The sequence below is a fragment of the Condylura cristata genome, unplaced genomic scaffold (genome assembly GCF_000260355.1).
Source record: "Condylura cristata isolate star-nosed mole 26May11 unplaced genomic scaffold, ConCri1.0 scaffold00031, whole genome shotgun sequence".
In the NCBI taxonomy this organism is placed as follows: Eukaryota; Metazoa; Chordata; class Mammalia; order Eulipotyphla; family Talpidae; genus Condylura; species Condylura cristata.
Genome location: NW_004567132.1, coordinates 14,885,125 through 14,907,520, shown reverse-complemented (window position 1 = coordinate 14,907,520; position 22,396 = coordinate 14,885,125). Strand labels below are relative to the sequence as shown.

Genomic DNA, 22,396 nt, shown 5'->3' with positions numbered 1-22,396 from the left:
AACATAAATTCAAAATAGACTGAATATCTAAATGTGAAAAAAAAAGTTAAGAAATAGAGTTAAATACAATCTTGGGGCTTGCTGAAGGCAAGATGGAGCAGAAACCGTACTTTTATTATTTAAATAAGAAATAGTGCAAATAAGTACAAGAAATTAGCAGACAGGTTTTCAAAGGAAGAACAAAATAAGTCTAAGGAGACTTAAAAGGAAAAGATGAGAGAATAAATAAATAGAAAGAAAAATATTAGAATTAACAAATAAATCCAAAAATTGATTCTTTGAAAAGTCCGATAAATTATATGGGGCTGGGTTTGGGGGGGAGGTGCACAGGGGAGCTTCTAAGAAAACTGATCGTGAAAGGAAAAAGAAAATACAGGGCCCTCCCTGGTGGCGCAGCGGGTTAAGGCACAGCACTAAGAAGCTTAAGCCAATTCCGCATGAGTTCGATCCCCGCCTGCCCCAGAGGTGACCACATGGCGTGGCAGACCTCTCCTGACCCGCCCGCTGCTCCCCTCAGCAGTGTACTTCGTCGATCTGCCTGTTCTGCTCCCCACTCTGTCTCTAGTGAATCCTCTCACCCTCAGCATCTCTGGCTTGTACCCCAGTTCTGTATGAATAAATAAATAAATCTTTAAAAAAAAAAAAGAAAATACAAACACATGTCATGAGAAATAAGAATAGAGAAAACACCACAGGTAAAGAGACTTGTTTAATTTATAAAAGATTGCTCTGAACAACACTATGTAAATAAATTACAAGACTTCAATGTAAGGCTTTTCTAGGAAACTATAAATTATGAAAATTGACTATAGTAAAAGTAACAAACTAAAAATAACAGGAAAAACTGAAAAGCTTTTAAAAGGCTAGAACTACACCCACTCAAAAGGGCACCCAGCCCATATGGTTTTATGGGTGAATTCTTTCAAACCCTCAAAAGACTATATTCTTATGTTATATAAACTGTTCCAGATGTTAAAGACGACTTTAAATCATTTCAATTAATTTTATAGAGCCAGCATAACCAAGATACCAAAACCTAAAAAATAATAAGCAGATATAGCAATTAAAGGTAACAGAAAATAAAAAAGCAGGTCCAAAAACACATTAAGGAATTTAGTATGGGATAAAGATGGCATTTCAAAAGATAAAGAAAAGAATATTCAATTTATAGGGCTGGTATCTCCAAAGAACAATTTTGAAAAAAAGTAATGTTAGATCCTTGCCTAATTTTTCCCTACTAAGGGAAAAATTAAAATTGCCTACATAAAAAAATGTTAATTTCTATATGTCAAAATCTATTAAGTGATAAAATGAAACTGACAAGAATCATTTACCACATTTATGACAGAAAGTTAATATACATATAGCTACAGAACTCTTATAAAACAATGAGAAAAAAACAAACATACCATCAGAAATATGGACAAGAACATGAACCAGCACTTTACAATAGAATATAAAGTTTATAAATTTGTAACATGCAAATATAAACTAATTACTTGAATATTTTAAAATTTGCATTGGTTAATTCCACCAGTCATCAGTGAAATGAAAATTAAGACAACAACAAAAAAAATGTATCCACTAAATTAATTAAGTTTTCAAATATAATATTTCACCTTTTTGCTGAGGATGCAAGAAATAAGTTTAGGTAAGTCACCAGCTTGTTATTAATGCAATCTTTTTGAAAACTTGATAGCAAAACCTCTAGAATGTTCACACTTTTTGATGTAACAATTTTACTTCAAGGTCTTTAGCCAAAAGGAATACCATGAATTGCATAAAATTGGGCTTCAAAAATATTCCTATAAAGTTAATTATTTATAATTTGTAAACTACCTAACTATCCAGCATTAGCTAGTTAATGTAGGTTATGATACATCTGCACATGGACTGTGTGTATTTGATATTTAATAACTCTGAGCATTAGAGGTGCCAGGCTCATGGGGTAAGCTGAGGGGGGCCTCGAGGGGCAGAGAGCAGAACAAAGTGGAAACTTACCTTCTATTTCTCCTCCAGGGGCGGAGATCTTTGACATACTCAGGTAGGTGGTGGCCACGATGTCATTGTGGGTGAGGCGGTCCCTAGGGCACCAGGGCAGAGAGGGCCTGAGCAGGGGCACAGATCCCAGGACACAGCCCACCAGGAAGGAAATGGCCCAGTATCACGTCATAGGAGTGCAGCCTGAGACCCCCCGAGAGGAAGCTAGTCCATGGGCATCCATCCCATCAGCCCACAGCTGGCTGCCTGCCAGAGGGTGAGAGGCAGGAGGCCAGAGGCAGGACACAGGGTGAGGGGGGCAAGAGGCTGCTCAGGAAACCAGTCCGCCAAACCCAGAGAGAGCAAGGCTTCTGGAGCTCAAGAAACATCTAGACAGGAAGAAGCCACCTCCCAGGCCTTGGTCTAATTAGCCAGTGCTAGCACACAATTCCTTTTTGTATCTAACTTGATATGTGACAAAGTACTTGTAAACTTCTTTCATCTCCAGGGACCCTCACAACAGCCTGGAGGAACAGGTACTGTTATTATCACCCATTGCACAGGTGAAGAGGCTGAGGCTTGGAGCTGGAAAGCCCTTGCCCAAGGGCAACCTAGAAGGGTTGAGGCAGGTGCCCTTCCTCCCCTCAAGGTCAACCTAGAAGGGAGGGGCTGAGGCAGGTGCCCTTCCTCCCCTCAAGGAAGGCTTCCCCCAACCACCCCCCCACCATCACCCCAGACAGCACAGGGGACTGTGGGTAGGCGCCCACGGAGGCGAACTTATTGATGACCCCATTAGCCAAGAACATCCTCTGCAGACCTCTCTGTGTCCCATGCATGCCCACCTTGATGCCAATATATAAATTAGCATTTATTGAGCACTTATTGAAAGCCAAGCACATTGGTGAAAGCACCATGTGACTTAGCTCACTTCATCCTCACATCAGTCCTGTACCCCAATTCTATCAGTAGATTGGGGGCTGAGCTTTAGAGGGTCGAACAACTGCCGAGGTGACAAAGCTGGGATTGGAAGATGCATATGCTTGATACAGAAATGAGACCTACGACTGCAGCAACCTGCGGCATCCTGGCCAGGCCAGGCCCCGGGATCCCCATCTATCGATGTTGACCCCCGGGGACGTTTTTGAAATTGGTGTGGAGAAGAGGGCAGTACAGAAAGAGGACATGGCTGGTGCCAAACACTCTACTATGCACAGGACAGTCTCCCACAGCAAAGAACCTTCTGGTGCCCAGCTTGAGAAACAGTGGGCTGAGCTAAGCCTATCTCCTTCCATGGGTGCATTTCCCTTCTTTTTTATGTACTTTGGGTATAGACGGCTTCTGGGGGCACAGGCAGGTCCCATAGTGAGAAACACACATAGACATGGAAATAAATGTCACTTTTCTTATCAATCGCAAACCCATGAGACACTGTATCTCTGCTGCTCCCTTCCTTCTTCTTTGTATGTTATTTCCCAGGAAGGTGGTTAAGCTCCCGCTGTAAAGTTTTCCACCCAGTGGTAGGTGGGGCCGGCTGGGGGGTGGGATTCACATTAGGAAGGGCAGACAGTACACATCTTCATCATTTTTCCTAGTGAAGGACACTGGTAAGAACTGGAAAACAAAACTGCCCTTAAACATTTTACAGTGAGATTAACTACGCCAGGTAACCGACACCGATGATACTTTTAAACCTCTGTTCTGACCAACCCTAGAAAAGACCAGCAGAGAGGGAAAGGATTTCTGACCTCCAACCATATCTCAATCGGGAGAAAGAAGGCAGAAGAGAGGCCTTGTTTTTGTAGGTGGTGGGGGTGGGGTGGATTTCTTTTTTTTTTTTTTTTTTTGGTTTTAAGTTTTTAATAAAGAGGTTTTTTCAAAGAAGTGAATGGAAGATTAAGTTACAGAGAAAAAGGTCATATGGGCTCCATCATAGCTCCAGGATTCAGGTAATCACAAAAGTTTATCTGAGTTTTCTGGGAAGAAAGCACTTTTTTTTTTGGAGAGGAACTTGCAGCAGCAGAATGCTTGCTGGCCAAGAGCTGGGTTTTGGGGCTTGGGGTTGCTTTTGGAAAATACAGCAAGTCTGAAAATAGACTCACAATAAAAATGCCACTTCAACCCAAACCCGAGAGGCAACCACCAGATTCCGTAATGTGTTTGGATTGTACAGTATGCTGATGCCTGCGACACAGCTCGCACGGCCCGGGCCAGCCCGCCCACCACACGCAGGCCCCCGCACCCGGGTGCTCGCGAGCACACGCACGACAGGCACGGACGCGCAGCCGGCCGCCCGGCGCACGCTGGTGCTCGTTCACCCCGCCAGCCCGGACGCAGAGAGGCGGCTGCGGCCGCCAGGCACCCTCTCCCCAAACCGCTTCCCCCTCGGAACATACTGGCGGCAGGGCCCTGGGGCCGCCCCCTCCGGCCCTCCCAGCTGTTCCCTTCCTCGCCTCTAATTCTCAGAAGCTGTTTTCGTTAGGCCCAGGGAACTGGCGCGCACTTTAACGGCTCTGTGGCCTGGGGGTTTTCCCTGGTCTCTCATTACGCTCCTGGCTGGGGGTGCTGTGGGCCTGAGACCAAAGGAGAACACGCTGGGAACCGCACAGCCAAGACTTCTGGGGGGCAGAGAAAGGACAACTCTCTCTTCAGAATGCCGGTATTTAGCCAGTCCCGGAGCTCTCACTGGGGAGCCCTGAGAGCCCCCTGGTGTGAGAGCCCACCTCAGCACAGGAGGGGGCACAGCCTGGCCCTGGCCACTTCCCAGCTGTCACCTCAGGCAGGTCACTCAATCACTCTGCAACTGTGGCAGAAACCGCTAGGATCAGATGAGGTCATGCCTGGCACACAGTAGGAACTCAGCGTGTTACATGTCTTCCCAGAGGGCCATGTGGCTGCTGCCCTCGCCCACTGCAGCCTGCAGGGGCATCCTGGCCCACTTTCTCAGCCTGGGAAGCTCATTCCGTTCCTCCCACTCCGCCCTGGGGCATCACAGCCCACCTTCCCAGGAGTTCTGCTCTTCCCCAGCACCTTGCCTTTGCCTGTGATCCTTCCTCCACCTGGACTTATCATGACCCCGCCTCCTCCAGGAAGTCTTCCTGGTCCCTCCTGCCTTTGAGGACCTGGAGCTCCAGCACCCTCTCAACCCCATCTGCCCGCCCTCCTGATGTATCTCAGAGCAGGGCTGTAAGCTTCCCAGGAATGACCCCCGCCTGCTCTTCCCTGCCACCCCCCACCCTTACAGAGAAGACTAAACAAGCTCCCCTACCATGTACAGACTGAACTGAAGGAAACAGAAGGAGCCAGGGACCCTTGAGTCACCTCTAGAGACTCCACGACTCAGAACTCACCAGTCTATGACACGAATCCTCATTTTTTCACACATGGAGGGAAACTATGAAAGGAAGAAAGACACGTTGCTCTTCTGAATATGCAGCAGTCTGAGGTGGAAACAAGATGCTGGGGTGGCTAGGACCCCAGGACCCCCGGGTGGGCCGGGAGGAGGCCAAGTCTCACCATGGCAGGCAGTGTGATGCTCTGGTTCCACTGAGGGTTGGCGGTCTTCTCCAGGATCTTGCTGCAGAGCTAGAAGACACAAAGCGCAGGGGAATGGCCTCTGGCCTTCAAGGGGCACCACCACACCAGCTAGTGGCAACTGGCCATTCTGCTCTGCTGGCCACTCTTCAGGCCAGTGTGGTGGGCTCAGATGTGGGAAATCTCTGCAGAGACAAAGTCCAGGTCAGACAGGAGCAGGGAGGTGGGAAGGGTGGGGTGCGTGGACTGCCCAAATGCCCCCATCCTCCTACCCTTACATCCCACTGAACTTCTAGCTGGAAATCCCCCTCCTGTCACTCACGATGGCCAGGGGGGCCCTAAATCCAGACTGGCTTTCCCAGAGGCCCTACAGCATGAGGCACTCTCCTTTGCCCCCCAGCCCAGGTCCCCTGCTCCTTTGGAAAACTGTGAACCCCAAGAGATTAAAAGTAGGAAGAAGAGGCATCTGAGAATGAGAGGTAACTTCAGTGAAGATACGAATCCTACAAGCCACAATCAGCCACAGTCCTCCTGTTCTGGAGACTGGACTTTCCACAAACAAGAAACCTAGCCCAGGTAGAAGCCAGATCTGAGCCATCAGCTCCTTCACCTCAGACTCCGCTGGAGTCACCAAGTCTTCTAGGCCTTCCTGTGCCCTCAGGAGGCTCCTGCTGAGAGTCCCTGGGATGCAGGTGGAGGAGACTGAGTCCCACGTGGCTCCAGGAGCTGGTCCCCTTGCCACGCCCAGAGCCAGCACTGCCTCTGGCCCGAGAAGTCCCTTCAGCCTCCCACTCCCTGCTCCACGCTCCGCACGCTCTACACAGCAGCACCAGGCTTCTTCCTCCTCCTTCTCCCCCACTTTTCATTCTAAGCCTTTCTTTCAAGACCCACATTCACATCTTGGCAGAGTTAGCAAAACTTTTCTGGAAGACCACTGGTCCATCCGCATCAAATACTTAAAAACAAGAGTACCCTCTGACCCAGACCTAGGAACGTCCCACTGGAAAAGCAATCGAGGACAAAGATTCCGAACCCTGATGTCTGTAAAGCCTTGTTCATAAAAGACAGAATGGGCAAATAATAAATCATTATTATCCAAAAATAGGTTAAATGTGACATTCCTCTCAAAGGATATCGTGCAGCTATCAAAAATTAATTTCGAAACTATTCCAGATCCTAACGTTAATGTTGGACGACAAAGCCGTTTACCTATGGGCTTAGGTACAGTGGGTTCTCCTTACTGTGGTAGCAACACAAACTGAATCAGCGAGGATGGAACCCGGACCCCAGGGGGAGCGTGGGGTGAATCCCTAGAGCCTCTGCCACAACATGATCATCACCTGATCAGCACAGGACTTTGGCTTATGTGTGTCCACCTGAAGACACTGTTCTTAACATACCAGCTCATTAACAGTGAGCTCACAGCCAAGAGTGCCGTAACTCGTGCCTGAGAGGCATTAATTTAACATATGTGTTCCCTGTGAGTCACATCACAGCCTCCCTACGCTTACAAATGCTAGGCAGCTCTTTAGCCCTGGACTTGGGGACCATTTAAATGGTGAAATCACCAGCAAAAAGCACACGAAAGTGAAAACGCAACAGTGCATAGACCTAGAGAAGGATGAGAGCTGATGCAAATGGCAAGCAAGCCACACCGCTCACACTCAGCTGGCGGCACACGGCTGTCGGTCCGGTTTTTCACTGCTCTGCTCACACCCGCAAATGATCAGGAAAGCATGGCAAGGATTCTGGGGCTACAAGAGAGTGGCGGGTTTGCAAGCATGGAGTCCATGAACAGAGATGCACAACTGTAATCCGAAACCAGTGTTTTTCCAGCGGGGGGATGAGACAGCTTAGATAGAGGAAAGCGGACCCAGAGGGCAGGCACGCAAGTGTTAGCAGGTCATCTCTGGAGAGGCGTGGGTGCAGAAATAAGGCCACATTTTCCCCCCTTAGTTTTTTTCCAACTAATAGGTTTTATTCTCACATTTGGGTTGGGGGCGGGGGTTGCCGGGAGTCTCCTGCTCTGTCTTCCAAGTGTCTCTGTTTCCCTTCTCCAGAATCTTTCACATGCACACACCCGGCACACACCCCTCCTGTGCCTTACTTAGGAGCTTGGGCAAGTCCGTTTTGACTCACATCTTAGATTACAGTGCCACCAAGCGCCCATAAGTGGAAATGCAATGAGGGTCAGGTGGGGTGAGGGTGCACGCAACTGAACTCTTGACAGATTAGAATGTCGTAAGAAAAAGTGACTCACACAGACTCAGAGAGGGACACGCAGAGTACGACAGGTGGTACAGATAGCCAAATTTAGGGTCAAGGTGAACAACCACAACATGGTGGCCAGGGGAGGAAAAGGGAGACACAGAGGCCTGGGCACCATACGAGGAGGCCAACACGAGGGAGGGCCTCAACTGCTTCTGTCAGGATGAGTTCCCTCATTCTAGAGGGGGGTGCAGCTTCTTGCTGGGGGCCAAATACTTTTGAGTTTATACAGTCTCTTACCTCCCTCACCTCCCCTAGACATTTGCAGCTTCTCTTAAAGCTCACAGCCCCTGCCTAGGCCACCTCAGACAGGACGCACCTAGAGAGAGAAGGTGCTGGCAAGGTGTCCTGCAGCTCTGAGACTCAGCAGCAGACCTAACATTAGCCGCCATCACCCACCATGTTGGGGTGTGAAATAAAAAAACATCTGGAAACATGATGTTTCCCCGTCAGCTAAATTAAGAGAACTGATCCCAGTCCTTGGGTAAATGTCCCACAAGACAGTCCCGCCAACCTGCCTGCTTCCTTTCTGTCTTCATCCTGTGGCTCCCCCCTGAGGCCAGGTGCCTGGCAGCAGACCCCAGCTCCCAGCCAAATCAAAACTGCACTTGGGTAAGGATGCACAAAGGACATTTACACCTTCACGTGAAAGGCTTAAATCAGAGGTACCCCTCAAGGTACATCTTCACTGAGATGCTGAGCTAGTCTGGGAGGGAGAAGCCAGCCTGAGGGGGCTCCCAGTGGCCACTGACCACAGTCATACTCTAACACAGCAGTGACTGATCTGCCATGCTGAGTTAACAAAAAATGGTGAGCTTCATGTGAATATTCAAAGGGGCAGACCAGGGAAGAGAGCTCTTCCTTCCAGGAAAACACCAGCTGATAAAGAATGAAGGGGTGAGAGTGAGAAAATCACCGCTTTGTAACCCCAAGCAAATGATTCATTCAGGCCCGGGCAGGGGCTGTGTGGGAATGGGTGAGCCATCTCTAAGAAGCAGGGTATCCCCACGGGACCGAGATGTGACCCGCAAATTACAAAGGTGTGTGTGGACGCTGACAAGATGTCTGGAGTCACCACTCCATCAAGTGACCAACTGTCACGCTGGTGAAGGACAGCCGGACACCACAGCTTCCTGCTGAGATGAGGAACCACTCTGGGCAGCTGGCCGCAGAGCTGCAACCGCAGGGCAAGATGTGCTCACTCACTCTCCCCAACACGCGACATGGGCTCGTGCTGCCCTGGAGATTGGGTGAGAAAGCTGGGATGAACTCTTATGCGGACAGAGCTGTGCTGCACACTGAATTCTGGCAGCTGTTCAAGGAGGGAGCCCAGATGAGAATACACCCGAGGTCGCATGGTCCTGGGAGCTGGTGACGGTGGCCATGGGGCAGAGGGAGTAAGTGGACCTTGGTACATGCTTCGACTCAAGAGCTAAGGGTGTCTGAAGAAGGAGATTGATTGGGGGGGGGGGAGTCAAGGCAGGCCCACATTTCCTGCCCTTGATGGTGACACCTGTCAGGATGGAGGCTCCTGGAAGTGGGATGGGTTGGGGCAGAAGTTGAGCCCTTTAAAGGTCAGTAAATGGAGATGAGCTGAGGCATTGGGGGGGTGGGGCAGGGGGGGCAGGAAAGTGCAGAGTTAAGCAGAGCTGAGCGAGAACTCTGCAGAGCAGAGATGGGTGAAGCCTGGGGGTGGCCGAGGTTGCCAGGGAGTCTGCAGGCTGGAGGACAAACACTGGGAATGGTCAGCCCTTGTGGGGAGGAGGCAGGGGGCCGGGCAGAAATCAGCAGAGGCCAGAGCGCCAACCTCTTGGTAGCTGCCTGCTTCCTGGCAAAAAAAAAAAAGGCAGCTGCAAGGAATCAAAGCACCTAGGAGTGAGCTGTCCACTTCCACCAGGCTCGACTTCCTCTGCCCAGCTTCTGTCGAAACTTTTTGAAAATAATCATTATGCTTTTATTCCATATATTTTTAAATACTTCCCTATGTTTATACCTCCACATCTGGCTTCTATACACTCATCCGTCCTCTCTCTGTCCCCATGTCTTTCTACTCCTGTGTATCTGTCCTGGGCCCCTGGGCAGGCCTGTCCATGTGCGTGGCAGCCCAGCCAGTGAGCACACTCAGCGGCAGCATGCACTCACACTGCCCAACACAGTCTGCAGGGAGGCCCGGTAATCGCCCTCCCGTGAGAACCTTCCCTCCCCCGGCTCCTTACCATTTTCCCTGCAAAGCTGACTTCCATGAAGGGGTCTACCAAGTTCTTCTTGTTACTGTCAAAGCCAAAGATCTGCTTCACGTTGTCCATCACAGCATCATCCACTAGGGAGAGCACACTGGTCATGGCCGGCCTGCTATCCCGCCTCCAAACCCAGCTTTCCAATGGGCTCCTGGTAGCTTTGGGGCCTCAGGAACCCCTCAGCCCTTGGGGCGCCTCCTAGGAGGCACCAATATTGAAACATCTCCAATAGCAGTTCCTAAGGGCACCCCAGAAGCATGGTCATTGTCCCTCCACTCTCAAAGGGCTACAGAAAAGGGCCACCGATTGATGAATGAGTGATTGGTTGGTTGGTTGACTGGTTCATTGATTAAAAACCTACATTGCTGGCCCTCCCTGGTGGCGCAGCGGGTTAAAGCACTGCACTGAGAAGCTAAAGCCACTTCCGCATGAGTTCGATTCCCGCCTGCCCCGGAGGAGACCACATGGCGTGGCAGACCTCTCCTGACCCGCCCGCTGCTCCCCTCAGCAGTGTACTTCATTGATCTACCTGTTCTGCTCCCCGCTCTGTCTCTGGTGAAGCCTCTCACCGCCCCTGAGCCTCTGGCCTGTACCCCAGTTCTGTATGTACAAATAAATAAATCTTAAAAAAAAAAATAACCTACATTGCTAAGGCAGTAAACAATCCAGAAAATAACTGGAAGTTGCCATAGTAATACACCATTATGGGTGCCTGCTTGATATTTTCCTTGATATACATTAACACAGTGATTTACCAAAAATTATCCAAGAGTCAACTTCTTTGGAAAAAGTTTTTAATCTATGCTGCTCCAAACCAATACTTTACTGCACTGTCATATTATCTTCATATGAATGGATGACGGATGAATGATAGACAGACAGTTATGAACTTATGTAGATGTGTATTATGCATGAACATATCTAAGGTATGCAAGCGTAGGAGTGAGAGGGAGCAGTGAAAGATTACACACTAGCTAAGCGAATAGCAAGTAGCAAATGTGTATGCTCTGCCCGCCTATTTCCTTTCATTTATACTCAAACAACATTGCAGACAACTAAACGCAGAGCACCCTCACCTTGAACAAAGCCAACATTTCTCTTTCCCTCACCCTTGGAGGCTGACCAGCCTCATTTCTGCAGTTTCAAGCAATAAGTGCAAAATGTTTTTAAGTGTGTATTTTAAGGCTCATTTAATAGCCATTACTTATTTAAAGGCTTTCCATGATTTTGGTTCAATTAAGCTTGTACAGAAGGAACCCATTTCATTTATTGATGTCATTAGCCAAAGCAAAAAAGCCTCAAACAATTAGCTTTTTGCAAAACTTGTAAACAGAGACCCAAGTTGCAAATGTTCTCACTTACTCTGCTGTGGACAGCGAATGGCTTGATGATGCTAATGAATGTTCCCAATGGTGGCTCACAGCCAGCCACACAAACCACACCAGGAGGCTTTAAAAACTACCAGTGTGTGAGTCCAACCACAAACCAAGCGAATCTGAAACACCGCAGCGGGGCCCAGGCGTCTGGACTCTTTAAAGCTCCCCGGGTGATTTCAACATGCAGCCCGGGTTGACACTCACAGCTCTAGAATATTCCCCCAGTATTTATATAGACACACTGAGTGGGTCAGGTACCGAGCTAGTCACCTTGAGAGACCAGACAATGGTCACACTGGCCTTCCTGGGAGGATGAGGACAGGGCCACAGCCAGGGTAGCCCACTGCCCCAGTTTACCAGGGACGGAGGGGGTCCCCAGGACTTTCAGTGCTAAAGTCAGGATAGTCCCAGGCAAATTAGGAAGAGTGGTCACCTGGTAGAAGAATACTCCCCCAGCCCCAGGTCTGCCCAACTGCAGGTGAGGCTTCCTTGAAAAGGGAAAGTACGTCAGTGAGATCCAGCCCTGAGGGCAGAACAGAGAGGCCGATGGTGCTGACTCCCAGTGGGACCCACGAAACAGGCTCACAAATAACTAAACAGCCAGACCAGGCCCGGGGGATCTCTGGTAAACCCCTCGGTGAGGAAGCAGGCCCCGGGAGGCAGAGGAGAGGGCCAGCCTCTCCCTTCCCACCAGGGAACCAAAGCCACTGCCCAGCCCAGGGTGTACCCTCATATGCGAGGCCTACACGGGAGCCGTGACTCACTCTGTGGCAAGTCCTCGGCCCTGAAGATCTTCAGGCAGAAGTGCGCTCCTCGCAGGGCCACGCCAGTTGGCCTGAGCAGGTTGCCTTCGATGTCCTCCTTGTCGTCAGAGGGGTCTTTCCTCTCCACCTACAACACAGCCAGTTGTGCTCCCCTTAATGCCCTCTTGAGCACAGCGTTGTCCCCTCCTCTTCTGCCAGGTCAACTTAAACCACTGAAATAAACTTGTTGAAGGAAGGCAGAGGTCACCCTGCCACTAACTGACTGGGGCAGCTTCCTTGCCCACCTGGATGGCTTAGACAGTAATATCGACCTGACCTCACGGGCTGCTGGGAAGATCAACATCATTGATGGGCAAATGCGTGTGACCCACAGTGGGGCTTCAGAACCCTGAGTCTCTTTCCACTCCCCCCTCTAAAAGATTAGCCAGAAGTGACAGGTCCAAGCTGGCCACTTCGACATCTGTTCGTTCACTTTCATTGCTCTCAAGAGGACTGGCTTCCTCTGGGAAAAACAAGATTCAGGTTACTGAAAAGAGAAGGAAGGAATATTTTTGAAAATATTCAGAAATGTCATGCAGAAGGAGCAAGAAGCCAGAGGTGCAATGGAGAAGGGGCAGGGGGCGGGCAGCGCTGGACTGTATGGGTGCCTTGGGTGGGGCTGGTCCAGCTGAGCTGTAGCAGTGCCCACCCACCACCCCAGCACCTGGACGGTCCTCCTAACCCTGCCCCGCGCCTTCCTGTGAAGTGGGCTTCTCACCCATAACATGGCATGGAGCTTGCCCTGGGCCTCCCTGACTGCACTTGGCTTTGCCGTGCTCCCTTAAGCCGAGATCACTTGCCCCGCCTCTGCCTCCCACTCCTCCCAGTCACCTGTGGGGGGGGGGGGCTGGGGAGAGAGAGGTAGAGGCCACCTGCAGCAGCACCCCTCCTCGCCATCCACGTCACCTCTCCGTCCTGAAGCCCACGCCACCCACAAGTCCCACTCCCCCTGACTCTCACTGCTGGCAGCCACCAAGCCACACACACTGCCCCACAATTTGCCTACTCGGCCTCCAGTTCTCCCAGAAGAGAAGCAACACAGACCACTCATTCACCAAGACAGGGCCTGTGCTCCGCAGACTCGCCATCGCCTCCCTCCCTGTTAGTTGTGGACAGACGGTCCACCTCCACCTTGGGCCGCTGTGCTCTAGCAAAACCTGACCTCTAGAACCCTTCTCTGAAGACAGTTTCCAACTCCTTCACATGCAGCCCAGCTGCCTCCCCATGCAGCAGGCGTCCCATGGACAGCCCCGCCAACACCCCTCTTCTTCATTGCTCTTTGTCCCCTCCTCACTCCAGTCACTCCAGACTCCGTGCTCCCGCCTCCTCCCCACCCAGGCCAGCTGCCCTGGCTACCTCAGCCGCTGCCTCCGGGAAGCCCACCACCTCTGCCCTGGCCACGCCTCGCTATTCCACTGCACCTGCCTCCCTCTGCTTCTCAGCTGCTGAGTACTACGCGCTCAGCCACAAAGCCCCAGTCCAGAATGCGCACTCCTGTGCCTGCCCAGAAATCCTTCTGTCCAGAGATATCACTCATTCCTCTCCCATAACAACAAATCCAAACCACATCGCAGCCTCTCTCCAAACATGCAAACACCCTGACAACCCCCAAATCTAAACACCAATCTCACCCTTCACTCCTTATAATTTTACTTACTGACATGTAAAGATCGTGATAGGCAATAAACAACCCAACAATGAGACAACAAAATGCAGGCAAAAATTATACTAGAGAGAGCATAGAAAATTATTTCATTTTAGCAGGAAAGAAAAATACTCACATCTATCCTTGTGAGAAGATAGGTGAGAAGAAATTACAACAGCTCTCTCCAAATGGTAGACTTGTAAGCGATTTGTTTTTTATTTGTACTTTCCACAAACTCTACATTTTTCATCATTACAATGTCTCCTATTTCTTTTAAATTGGAAAAACTGTTTCTTTGTGGTGTCCACTGCCAGGGGGAGGCCATGCAAGGAGGAGCCAGAGAAACCACTCACCGGGGCTTCATCTCCCGGCCCCAGCACGCAGAGGCTGGCTTTCAGGTAGCCTCGGGCCCCTGCAGAGAAGTCCTCCAGGTCTGAGAGCAGCAGCCACTTCCTGAGGTAGGCATGCCCTAAAAGAGAGCAATTGCACTGGTCATGGCAGAATCAAAGGCAAGACTGCGGTCATGGTCAGGAGCCTGTGGTGGGGCAGTGGACTCGGGGACTCGCCCACTGAGAAGTGGAGCAGGACTCACACTCCAGGGTCAAGAGGTACTCGAGTGTTTATGGGAGTTGGGGTCAGAAATGCTGACAGAAACCCCTATCAGGGACTAAGGCCTTCCACACCTTCCACCACCCCCTCAGGAAGCAACCCGAGTAGCGGAAGCCAGGATGTGGAGAAGTCCCACACCTGTCATCCAGGTGACCTGAGGTGTCTGAGGTGACCCCAACCTCCAGCAACTCCTGCTTGGGGCCATTCAGATTTAGCACCCCCAACTAGGCCAACTGAGACCCCCACAAGGGCAGATCTTCCAGAAGGCAAGTTGGACGGAGATGAAAAACCTGCCCTCTTCTTTCCTGCAGCCCCCACCTCCTACTCAGCTTGAGTAGCACATCTAAATTCTGAACCCCCAAGGAGCATGGGTGAGTATCCCAGGAGGCAACCTGCAGGCCACAGTGCTAGCCACGCCCAAGGTGAAGGAAGGGTCACTCACGCGGCTCTCTGTAGATGGTCCCCACGTCCATCTGAAAGCAGAGAAACACACATCAGACTCTTGCCCCCAGAGTGTTAAACAGAGCACAGTGTGTCAACCAGTTCCATGAAAAATAACTTTTGGGGAGGGGGTCACTTGCCCCGAGGTGAGGCAGAAGACATTTTCATCAGGTAGATGAAGTGTATCCACACATAGGAAAGAAAGAGTAAAGGAAACACAGCAAAATGGTAGCTGTGCTGCCTCTGGGTGGTAGGTTTGGGTGACTTCTATTTGAAATTTATTCTTTCCTGTATTTTATAATTCGCTGTTAAAAAGCCAGAGGTTAGCACGATGCTGACGGGGGCGGGGAGTAGGGCGGTGTTCGTGTGCAGGCAGGGAGGCCACTCAGTTTTGTTATGAACCTTAAACTCCTCTAAAAATAAAGTATTTTTTATAATCATGGTTACTTTTACAATTAATTGTGAAAAGTGAATTTCTTTTTTACTTAGCCCTTGGGTTCTCAGATCGAGAATGTGTTTCAAAGGTGAGATACTGTATATAATTAATACCCCCAGAGCAACGCAGTGACAAGAACTCCAGCCCACTCCTTGACAGCATCTTTTTCAGGAAAATGGGCTTAGTTTTCTATATTTCATTGGAATAGCCAGGGAGAGTAAAATAAGTCCTTCCCTTTCTTCCCACTTGATACATGCTTGAAGATTTGAAACATTAAAAAGTCAGTTAAGAATTACATGAAAGCATCTGTCCTGAAGGTCTCTACCACTAATGCTGCCTTTGCTTTACAGCTAAAGCCACCCCCAGAGCTGAATAATACAGTCAGTTCTCTGTTCCAGTTTTATGAACCATTCACCTCTGGACTGTCTGGGACAAACAAAGAGGCAGGAGCCCCTCTGTCTCCACTGGCCCCACTTCCATCCCCCTGACTCCATATCTGTGTCCCACATCTAAGGGGGCAAGGGGAGGGCGGGTGGCTGAGGCAGGAGCCCTGGAGCCCTGGGGTGGCTGGGCCCCAAAGTGCATAACAGGAGGCAGACCGCCCAGGCTCAAATCCTTGCTGCCTTCCCAGATATAAGGACAAATATACATTAAAAATAAGTTGAACTCATCTGCAGGAAATAATATTTCCCTCCCCTCTCTTTCGGTCAGAACATCTATCTTAGAAAAATTACAAATGTAAGTACTTTCTGTGTATCTTTGAAACAGATCTTTTCAGAACCCCAATATGCCTGTGTCAGCTTTATGGCCGGGAGAGTCTTCCTCCAGGTTCTCCCATCCCTGGGAGGAGGAATCTGTGTCCAGTGGGCTCCTTACTCCAAGTTGTAAAACAATCGCCTCTCATAAAAACACAAGCTTGTTTTTTCCCCCTGTTTTTTTTCCTTGGGATAAAGTTTTTTTCCTTGGGATTAGCTAACCTAGGTAATCACCCCAAATACCAGGTAAAGGTAGGATGAACTGTGTGCTCTAACTTGAGGACTAAGCTATTACCTTCTTGATAGCATGTATGGAATGGGTCGTGTCTCCTGTCTAGATGAAAGGATGTGCTGTCTGTATGATCGCTTAGTGGACCACCTGTGATGGATCACCTCTGGTTTAATGGTTACTCAGTCACACAGGTGTTTTCTTTCTCTGCTAGCCTTTTGGAGGAAATTTCTGAGAGGAGAGGAGGTTTTGTTTTGTTTCACTGTTTTCAGTTACACGTCCCCAACACAGACCAAGACGGACAAGCTCTCTGTTGCACCAGCCTCTGCAAAGCACCCACACAGCTTCCACCACCAGCAAGCAAGAGCACACACTTTTCAAAGAAAAATAAATAATTACCCGGAACTCCCCAATTAGAGCGTCTGTCCTGAGGGAACGGGAATCTACCACCTGGAGAGAAAGAGAACTGGAAGCTCACGTTGAAGTAAAGGTTGGCCCAGGCAGAACCCAGCTCAATAGCTCTTCCTGCCCAAATAATGACCAATAACCAATAACCCAAAACTTAGCATTGCTCTGCAGTAGTCCGGAGCATTCTAAGCAATGTTTACCCCTCCAGGAATGCCACGAGTAAGTACTATTATCCCCACTGTACTGATGAAGCAACAGAGACGCCGACATTAACAGGGCTTGTACAGAATCACACAACCCTTACGAGGCAGAGACAAGACTAGAATCCACCATTTGGCTCCAGGGTCCATGTTTTTACCCACAAAGCTTTCAGAGGGAAAGAAACAAAAGAGAACTGAGGTCCACAGAAAGGACATCTTGGCCACAAGCAGGCACAAAGGCAAGCAGAATAAGATGAAAATCCAAGTGTGCACTGCCAGGTCTCAGGACCCTGAGCTGAGGCACCTGGGGGCTGAGCAGCGGGAGGGAAGGCTCCCAGTTGACGGTGCCTCCATCTGCTTGCTGAGGGCATTTCTGTGGCCAGCGGGGAGCAACTGTGAGCTGGCCCATGTCACCCATCCCCAGGGGTAAATGCTTCGCTCCTACTCGTAGTCACACGCTGACCAGAGAGGAGGCCTTGCCTGCCGAGACGTACCGTGATGAAGATGGGCTCGTCAAACAGCTCTGAGGGGGAGTCAAATACGTTGAAGAAAAGCGTCTGTTGGTTCAAGGTGAAAGGGAGACAAATAAATGAGAGCCTGATCACCCGTGGCTGGGGCGGGGTGAGGGGTGCTGCCCACCATCCTCAGCCTTCAGTCTGATCATCCGGCCAGTCAGCTACTACCAGACTGAGCTCTGGGGATTCAACACGTTCTGGGGCGTTTCTCCCCTGCCCTCACAGAGCCTGTCATCTGTGGGGTGGGTTGGGGTGGCTGACCTAGAAGGCGGCAGGAAGGTGGAGCCATTCCAAGCAGGAGCATGCACCAGACCCTCTCTCGTGTTCCGCAGAGACCCACCGAGGACCTCTCCAAAGCTAGCGCCACACATCAAAACTGGGTGGGCGGCCATGCTAGACGTTCCCAAATTGGAAGGGCCCCCCCCAGGGTCCTACCCCGGTGCCCCATGACTCCCACCTCGTTGAAGAGTGGACTGTTCCCTTTGTGGATCCTCGTGCGCTTGGTCTGCCCAGCGGCAGTGACCTTGACCACAGGCTTGATGTTCACTCCTGGCAGTTGACGCCCCTCAATCACCTGGACCCTGATCTGAAAGCCGGGAGGGGGCATGAGCAGAAGGAAGGGGAGTCGTCAGGTGCCCCCACCCCCTACCCACGGCCATTCCCACCAGGAGAGTCAGAAATCTCGGGGACCATCCTCACTGCTGGGAAATTAAAGGTATTAAAAGGGAGGGCATTAAAAAGGAATTAGGAAGCGCATCATAAGAACAATTCTATTTCCCCCCATGGTCACCTGTGTCTTCAAAACCCCTTAGCTCCACATGAGGCGCCAGGCATCCCAGCTCAGCCCCACCTAGAGTGCCCCCTTCAGAGCCCTCACCGTGGCGTTTTTGAGGGGCTTCTGACAACCCCCTCAGCTGTCACACTGGCAGAGTGAGTGACCCCCCCCTTTCCTTTATAAGATCTACCTCTTGCTCACATTCTGAGAAATAAGCTGAGAGTGCTCACCATTGACTTTAAATAAATACAGATGTTAGGAATATCTGCGCTTCCAAATTTAGACAAAATATTTTAAAATATGAAATTTTAAAATACTGAACCATTTTCATGGGAAAATAAGATTTTTACCAGTTCTAATGACTAATCAGCCATTATTGTTTACTGAGCAACTGTTTTTTCAATGGCAGACTTTAGGAGATCTGTCATCTGCAGATAAGTGATCATTATTTTCTTCATTTTGCTGTATTTCCCAAATTTTTTACAATAAGCTAATATTCATCTATTAGGAATAATAATAGGAAGAATTTGTCTCTCAGAAAAATAAAATGGGGTAGTTAGGGTTTTGGATTAAATGGCCATTTACAAGTGAAATATCTTGTTTATGACTTACTGCATTTAATAAATAAGGATTTGAATTCCCGTTTTCAACTTTAAAAGTAGCTCTGAGGTATCTCAGTGCAATTGGGGGCACATTAGTCTCATAAAAGTAGATCTAAAGAGTTAAACATCACTAAGCACAGCAACATCAAAGTGGAAACTTCTGCAGAACAGAAAATTAAAAAATTAAACAAAATGAAAAGGCAAATAAAATGGAATGAGTTTGTTTAAAAATATGTCCAGAGGCTAATAATAATTTTAATCTGTGAAGAGCAAGTTCAACTTCCACAATGACTTTCAGAAAAACCCTTGGCAATAAGGAAAGGGACAAAAACAAGAGCTAGTCTGAGCTCCTTAGGTCTGCAGAACTTCCACAGGCCTGGTGGGACGAGGGGGCCCCACTGATGGCCACGGTGTGGGCCCCAGGCCCACACTTTGACCACGGGGGGTAGCAAGCCAAACTGTGGTCAGGAAACAGGTAACATGGGCAAAGGTAGGCTGGATCTCTACAGTGACCATTTTTGAAGAGCAAAGTCATGGGCTGGCCAGTGGCCTAGCGTGAGATCCCAACACGTGGTCACCCCATGTAGCATCTGCCCGGGGTACAGGGCAACCACGACCTCCAAGCAGCCGAGATTTGGATCTCCCTGGAGGCTGAACAGACAGCAGGCCCGTTAGCAGCAGCTGGTTGCTAAAGAGGGAAAACTGTGTCCGACAGACAGCTGGACAGCGGCGGCCCACCACCTGGAAGTCCTGTGGTTTGTCCGACAGCAGCTTTCGGGGTACAGGTGTGCTTCTCTTCCTTTTGCTCCCAGGGTGGTAGGGGGGAGGACGGGAAGGTGGCTTCCTCGGGGTGGTGGGAGCCCCCGGACCTGGGGCGCCACTCTGATCCAGGAACGGCTCTGCCTCGTCTCCTGTGAGCCCCTGGTCCTCCGTGTCCTCCTCTCCTGTGTCTGAGGAGGGGTTGCCAGTAAGTTTGGGTCCCCAGTCCTGCTCTGAGAGCCCACTCCCATAATGAAGAGTCCCACCGGCCTCCCCTGTCCCTTCCTTTCCCATTGATGAACCAGAATAGATGAGGGAGAAGAACAGCTGAAACCTGAGGGCAGTCAGCTGAAACCTGAGAGTAGTCAGTCCAGTTAGTCAGCAGAAGGAAAAAGAATGGCCCTCACCCCCCGTCCCAGCCCCCGTCCTGCAGGATGAACCCCTCTTCCGATGCAGCAAGCTGACGTGGTGGCAGGTAAGACGGTTACAGGTGGGAGGATAGGGCCAGCCCTGGCCTGTGTCTCACCCGTGGGGGCCAGCCCCTTCTTTCCAGAGTATCTCGTGTCCACGGTGCTGTCACTGAGCAGGGACCACGTCTCGGCCCGACTCTGTCCCCCACCTGGCATGTGGGGCCAGCCCCAGGGGGTGAGGAGGAAACTGGGTGAGGGATGCTCACCTACAGTGCCCAGCCCCGCCCTGCCCTCCCCACCTGCCCCTGCCAGGCTGGAGGTGCAGAAACAGTTGCCGCATGTCCTGGGGACTGTCCCTCTCAACTCTTCCCAGGCAGGGCTGGGAATCGGTCACTTCTCGAGGCTCCCCCCGAGGGGCCTGTGCCTAATCCATCAGATCTGCCTCCACGGTGGTCCCAGGACAGCGGGGGCCCTCCATGACCCCACCTCCTCTTCCCCTCTCAATCTATACCCCAGTTCAGAATGATCCCCCATCTCCAAGCTCAGCAGGTGCTGCAGGGGGCAGCTGTGCCTGCTTCTAGCTCCCGTTGCCGCGAGAGGGACTCTAGAATTATTCCCATGGGCGAGCCCCCACCTGCCCATCTGTGCAGCTCTCCCCTGCCCTAGCTAACAGTCCACAGGAGGCTTCCAAACCCAGAACCCCCAAACCCCAACCCCAGAGGCAAGCCAACCCTTCCCCTTGCTTGACAAGCACAGCAGAGGCAAGTGGAGATTGCTGAGGCAATCTCAGGACCTAGCTAATTCAGTCTGCTCATTTCCAGAGAGGGGGAGTGACTGAGCCAACGTCACACAGGACTTGAATCCAAAGGAAACAGCTCATGTCCCTGAGTCATGAACGCATGGCTTCAGGAGCTCTTTCAAGGAGAACCAGCAATTTTGTCACTTGCCATTACCACAGGCCCCTGATACCAGGGCAGGGAGCTCTGAGTCCCAGGGGGGTTGGGGGGGGGTTCTCCAGCACAGGCCCTGCAACTGCATACCAAGAACTGCACAGGGCAGAGCACCCAGCTGGGCACAGCCCTCTCCCAGATGCAGGAGCCTGGAGGGTGTCCTCAGCTACCCTACCGGCATCTGGGGGAACGTGCCTCCAGCCCTTTCTTCTGCTTGGTAGAAGGCAGAATCCAGGGCTCCCCACCCAGCAGTTCCCACTCTCTCCAGGCCTGAGCAGCCCCCAGCCCAGGGGAGACAGCAGGGGCCGCTGAAGGCTCATTGTGGTCTCCCACCCCCAGGCTCAGTGCCACCCCTGGGCTTCTCCCCCAGCCCCTGCAGGCCCAAGGGTGGGCTCCTCACCAGCCACCATATCCAGGTCAGGCAGAGTTGGGGAGGGATCCAGAGGCACAGAGGGTGGGAACAGGGGCACAGCCCCAGGGAGCGGCGTGTAGGACACCTGCAGGACCAGCGAGGCCTGGAAGAGAGAGCGAGAGGACAGCAGGTCAGTGTTGGCCTCAGACCACCGCCCTGCAGCATCCTGGTTGTCCCTCCCAACCCTCCCAGACCACCACGGCTCTGACAGGTCTGTGCCATCGGCCTAGTCAGGAGTAATGAGCACCGAATCTGGAGACAGTTTCCACCATTGGGAGATGGTCAACTTGGGCAAGAGCTGTAGCCTCTCGATGCCTCCGTTTCCTCATCTGTAAAATGGGGGTACAACAGCAATGGTACCTATTCCCTGGGTCAAGTGGGGATTCGATCATCATGGAGCATGTGGTGCACCCACATATGCTACTTCGGGATGGTTCCATCAACAGTGGGCGGGACATGAGGCAGCAGCCCAGCAGGTAGGGCCTAGGTGTGGCGTGGGCTGCCCCATCCAGGTGTGTGCCATTCATTCATTCAGTGACCTTTGCACAACAATGCAATCACCTGACGACATGCCCTTCTCAGAACACAGCCTATTGGCAACACGACTTCATAAATGAATCAGCATTCGCATCTCTCCTGATGGGTGTGTCCACTCTTAGTGCAGGCCCATCTGCAGGCGGAAGGCCCTGCTCGGCCATAGTCACCCCTGTCCATCCCCACAGGCTGCTTCACCTTGCTCTGTGCAGGCCCCAGCTGGTACTGAGCCATCTTCTCTCCCAGAAGCTCCCCAACCCAGCCCCACCCCCAGCTACCCCACCTTTGGCTAGCAAGAGAAGCGTGCTGGTCCCACTGTCCCACTGATGGGGTCAGGCTGTCTGACCCGTCCCGCCTGAGCCCCTCGAGAACAGCACTGTTCACAGCAGCCCCTGAGACACGCCAGCTCAGCAGGCTCTCCGGCCGCACGGCTCCTAGGCCAGCAGAAGGCAGGCCCAGTGGGCCTTCTGCAGCAGTCTTTTTAATGATCAAAGCAATAAATGTGCCACTCAAAAGAGCTA

General features: G+C 51.1%; 1 protein-coding gene across 15 annotated transcripts in view; it reads right to left on the bottom strand.

The window, feature by feature from the left end:
* Positions 1-22,396, bottom strand: part of DYSF (dysferlin) — a 196,220-nt gene that overhangs the window by 129,806 nt on the left and 44,018 nt on the right. For 13 of the 15 annotated variants that reach the window (XM_004691505.2, XM_004691513.2, XM_012731494.1 and 10 more), the window contains 12 exons: positions 21,330-21,444; positions 19,552-19,760; positions 17,891-18,019; positions 17,413-17,475; positions 16,710-16,760; positions 14,892-14,922; positions 14,194-14,309; positions 12,157-12,283; positions 9,996-10,099; positions 5,494-5,562; positions 5,328-5,371; positions 2,002-2,084 (listed from right to left, as the gene is read on the bottom strand). In XM_004691505.2, the coding sequence (XP_004691562.1) occupies positions 2,002-2,084; positions 5,328-5,371; positions 5,494-5,562; positions 9,996-10,099; positions 12,157-12,283; positions 14,194-14,309; positions 14,892-14,922; positions 16,710-16,760; positions 17,413-17,475; positions 17,891-18,019; positions 19,552-19,760; positions 21,330-21,444 (1,141 nt within the window). Of the gene's footprint in view, positions 1-2,001; positions 2,085-5,327; positions 5,372-5,493; positions 5,563-9,995; positions 10,100-12,156; positions 12,284-14,193; positions 14,310-14,891; positions 14,923-16,709; positions 16,761-17,412; positions 17,476-17,890; positions 18,020-19,551; positions 19,761-20,095; positions 20,189-21,329; positions 21,445-22,396 lie in introns of all 15 variants that reach the window. The other 2 variants (XM_004691507.2, XM_004691506.2) reach the window with 1 other exon arrangement.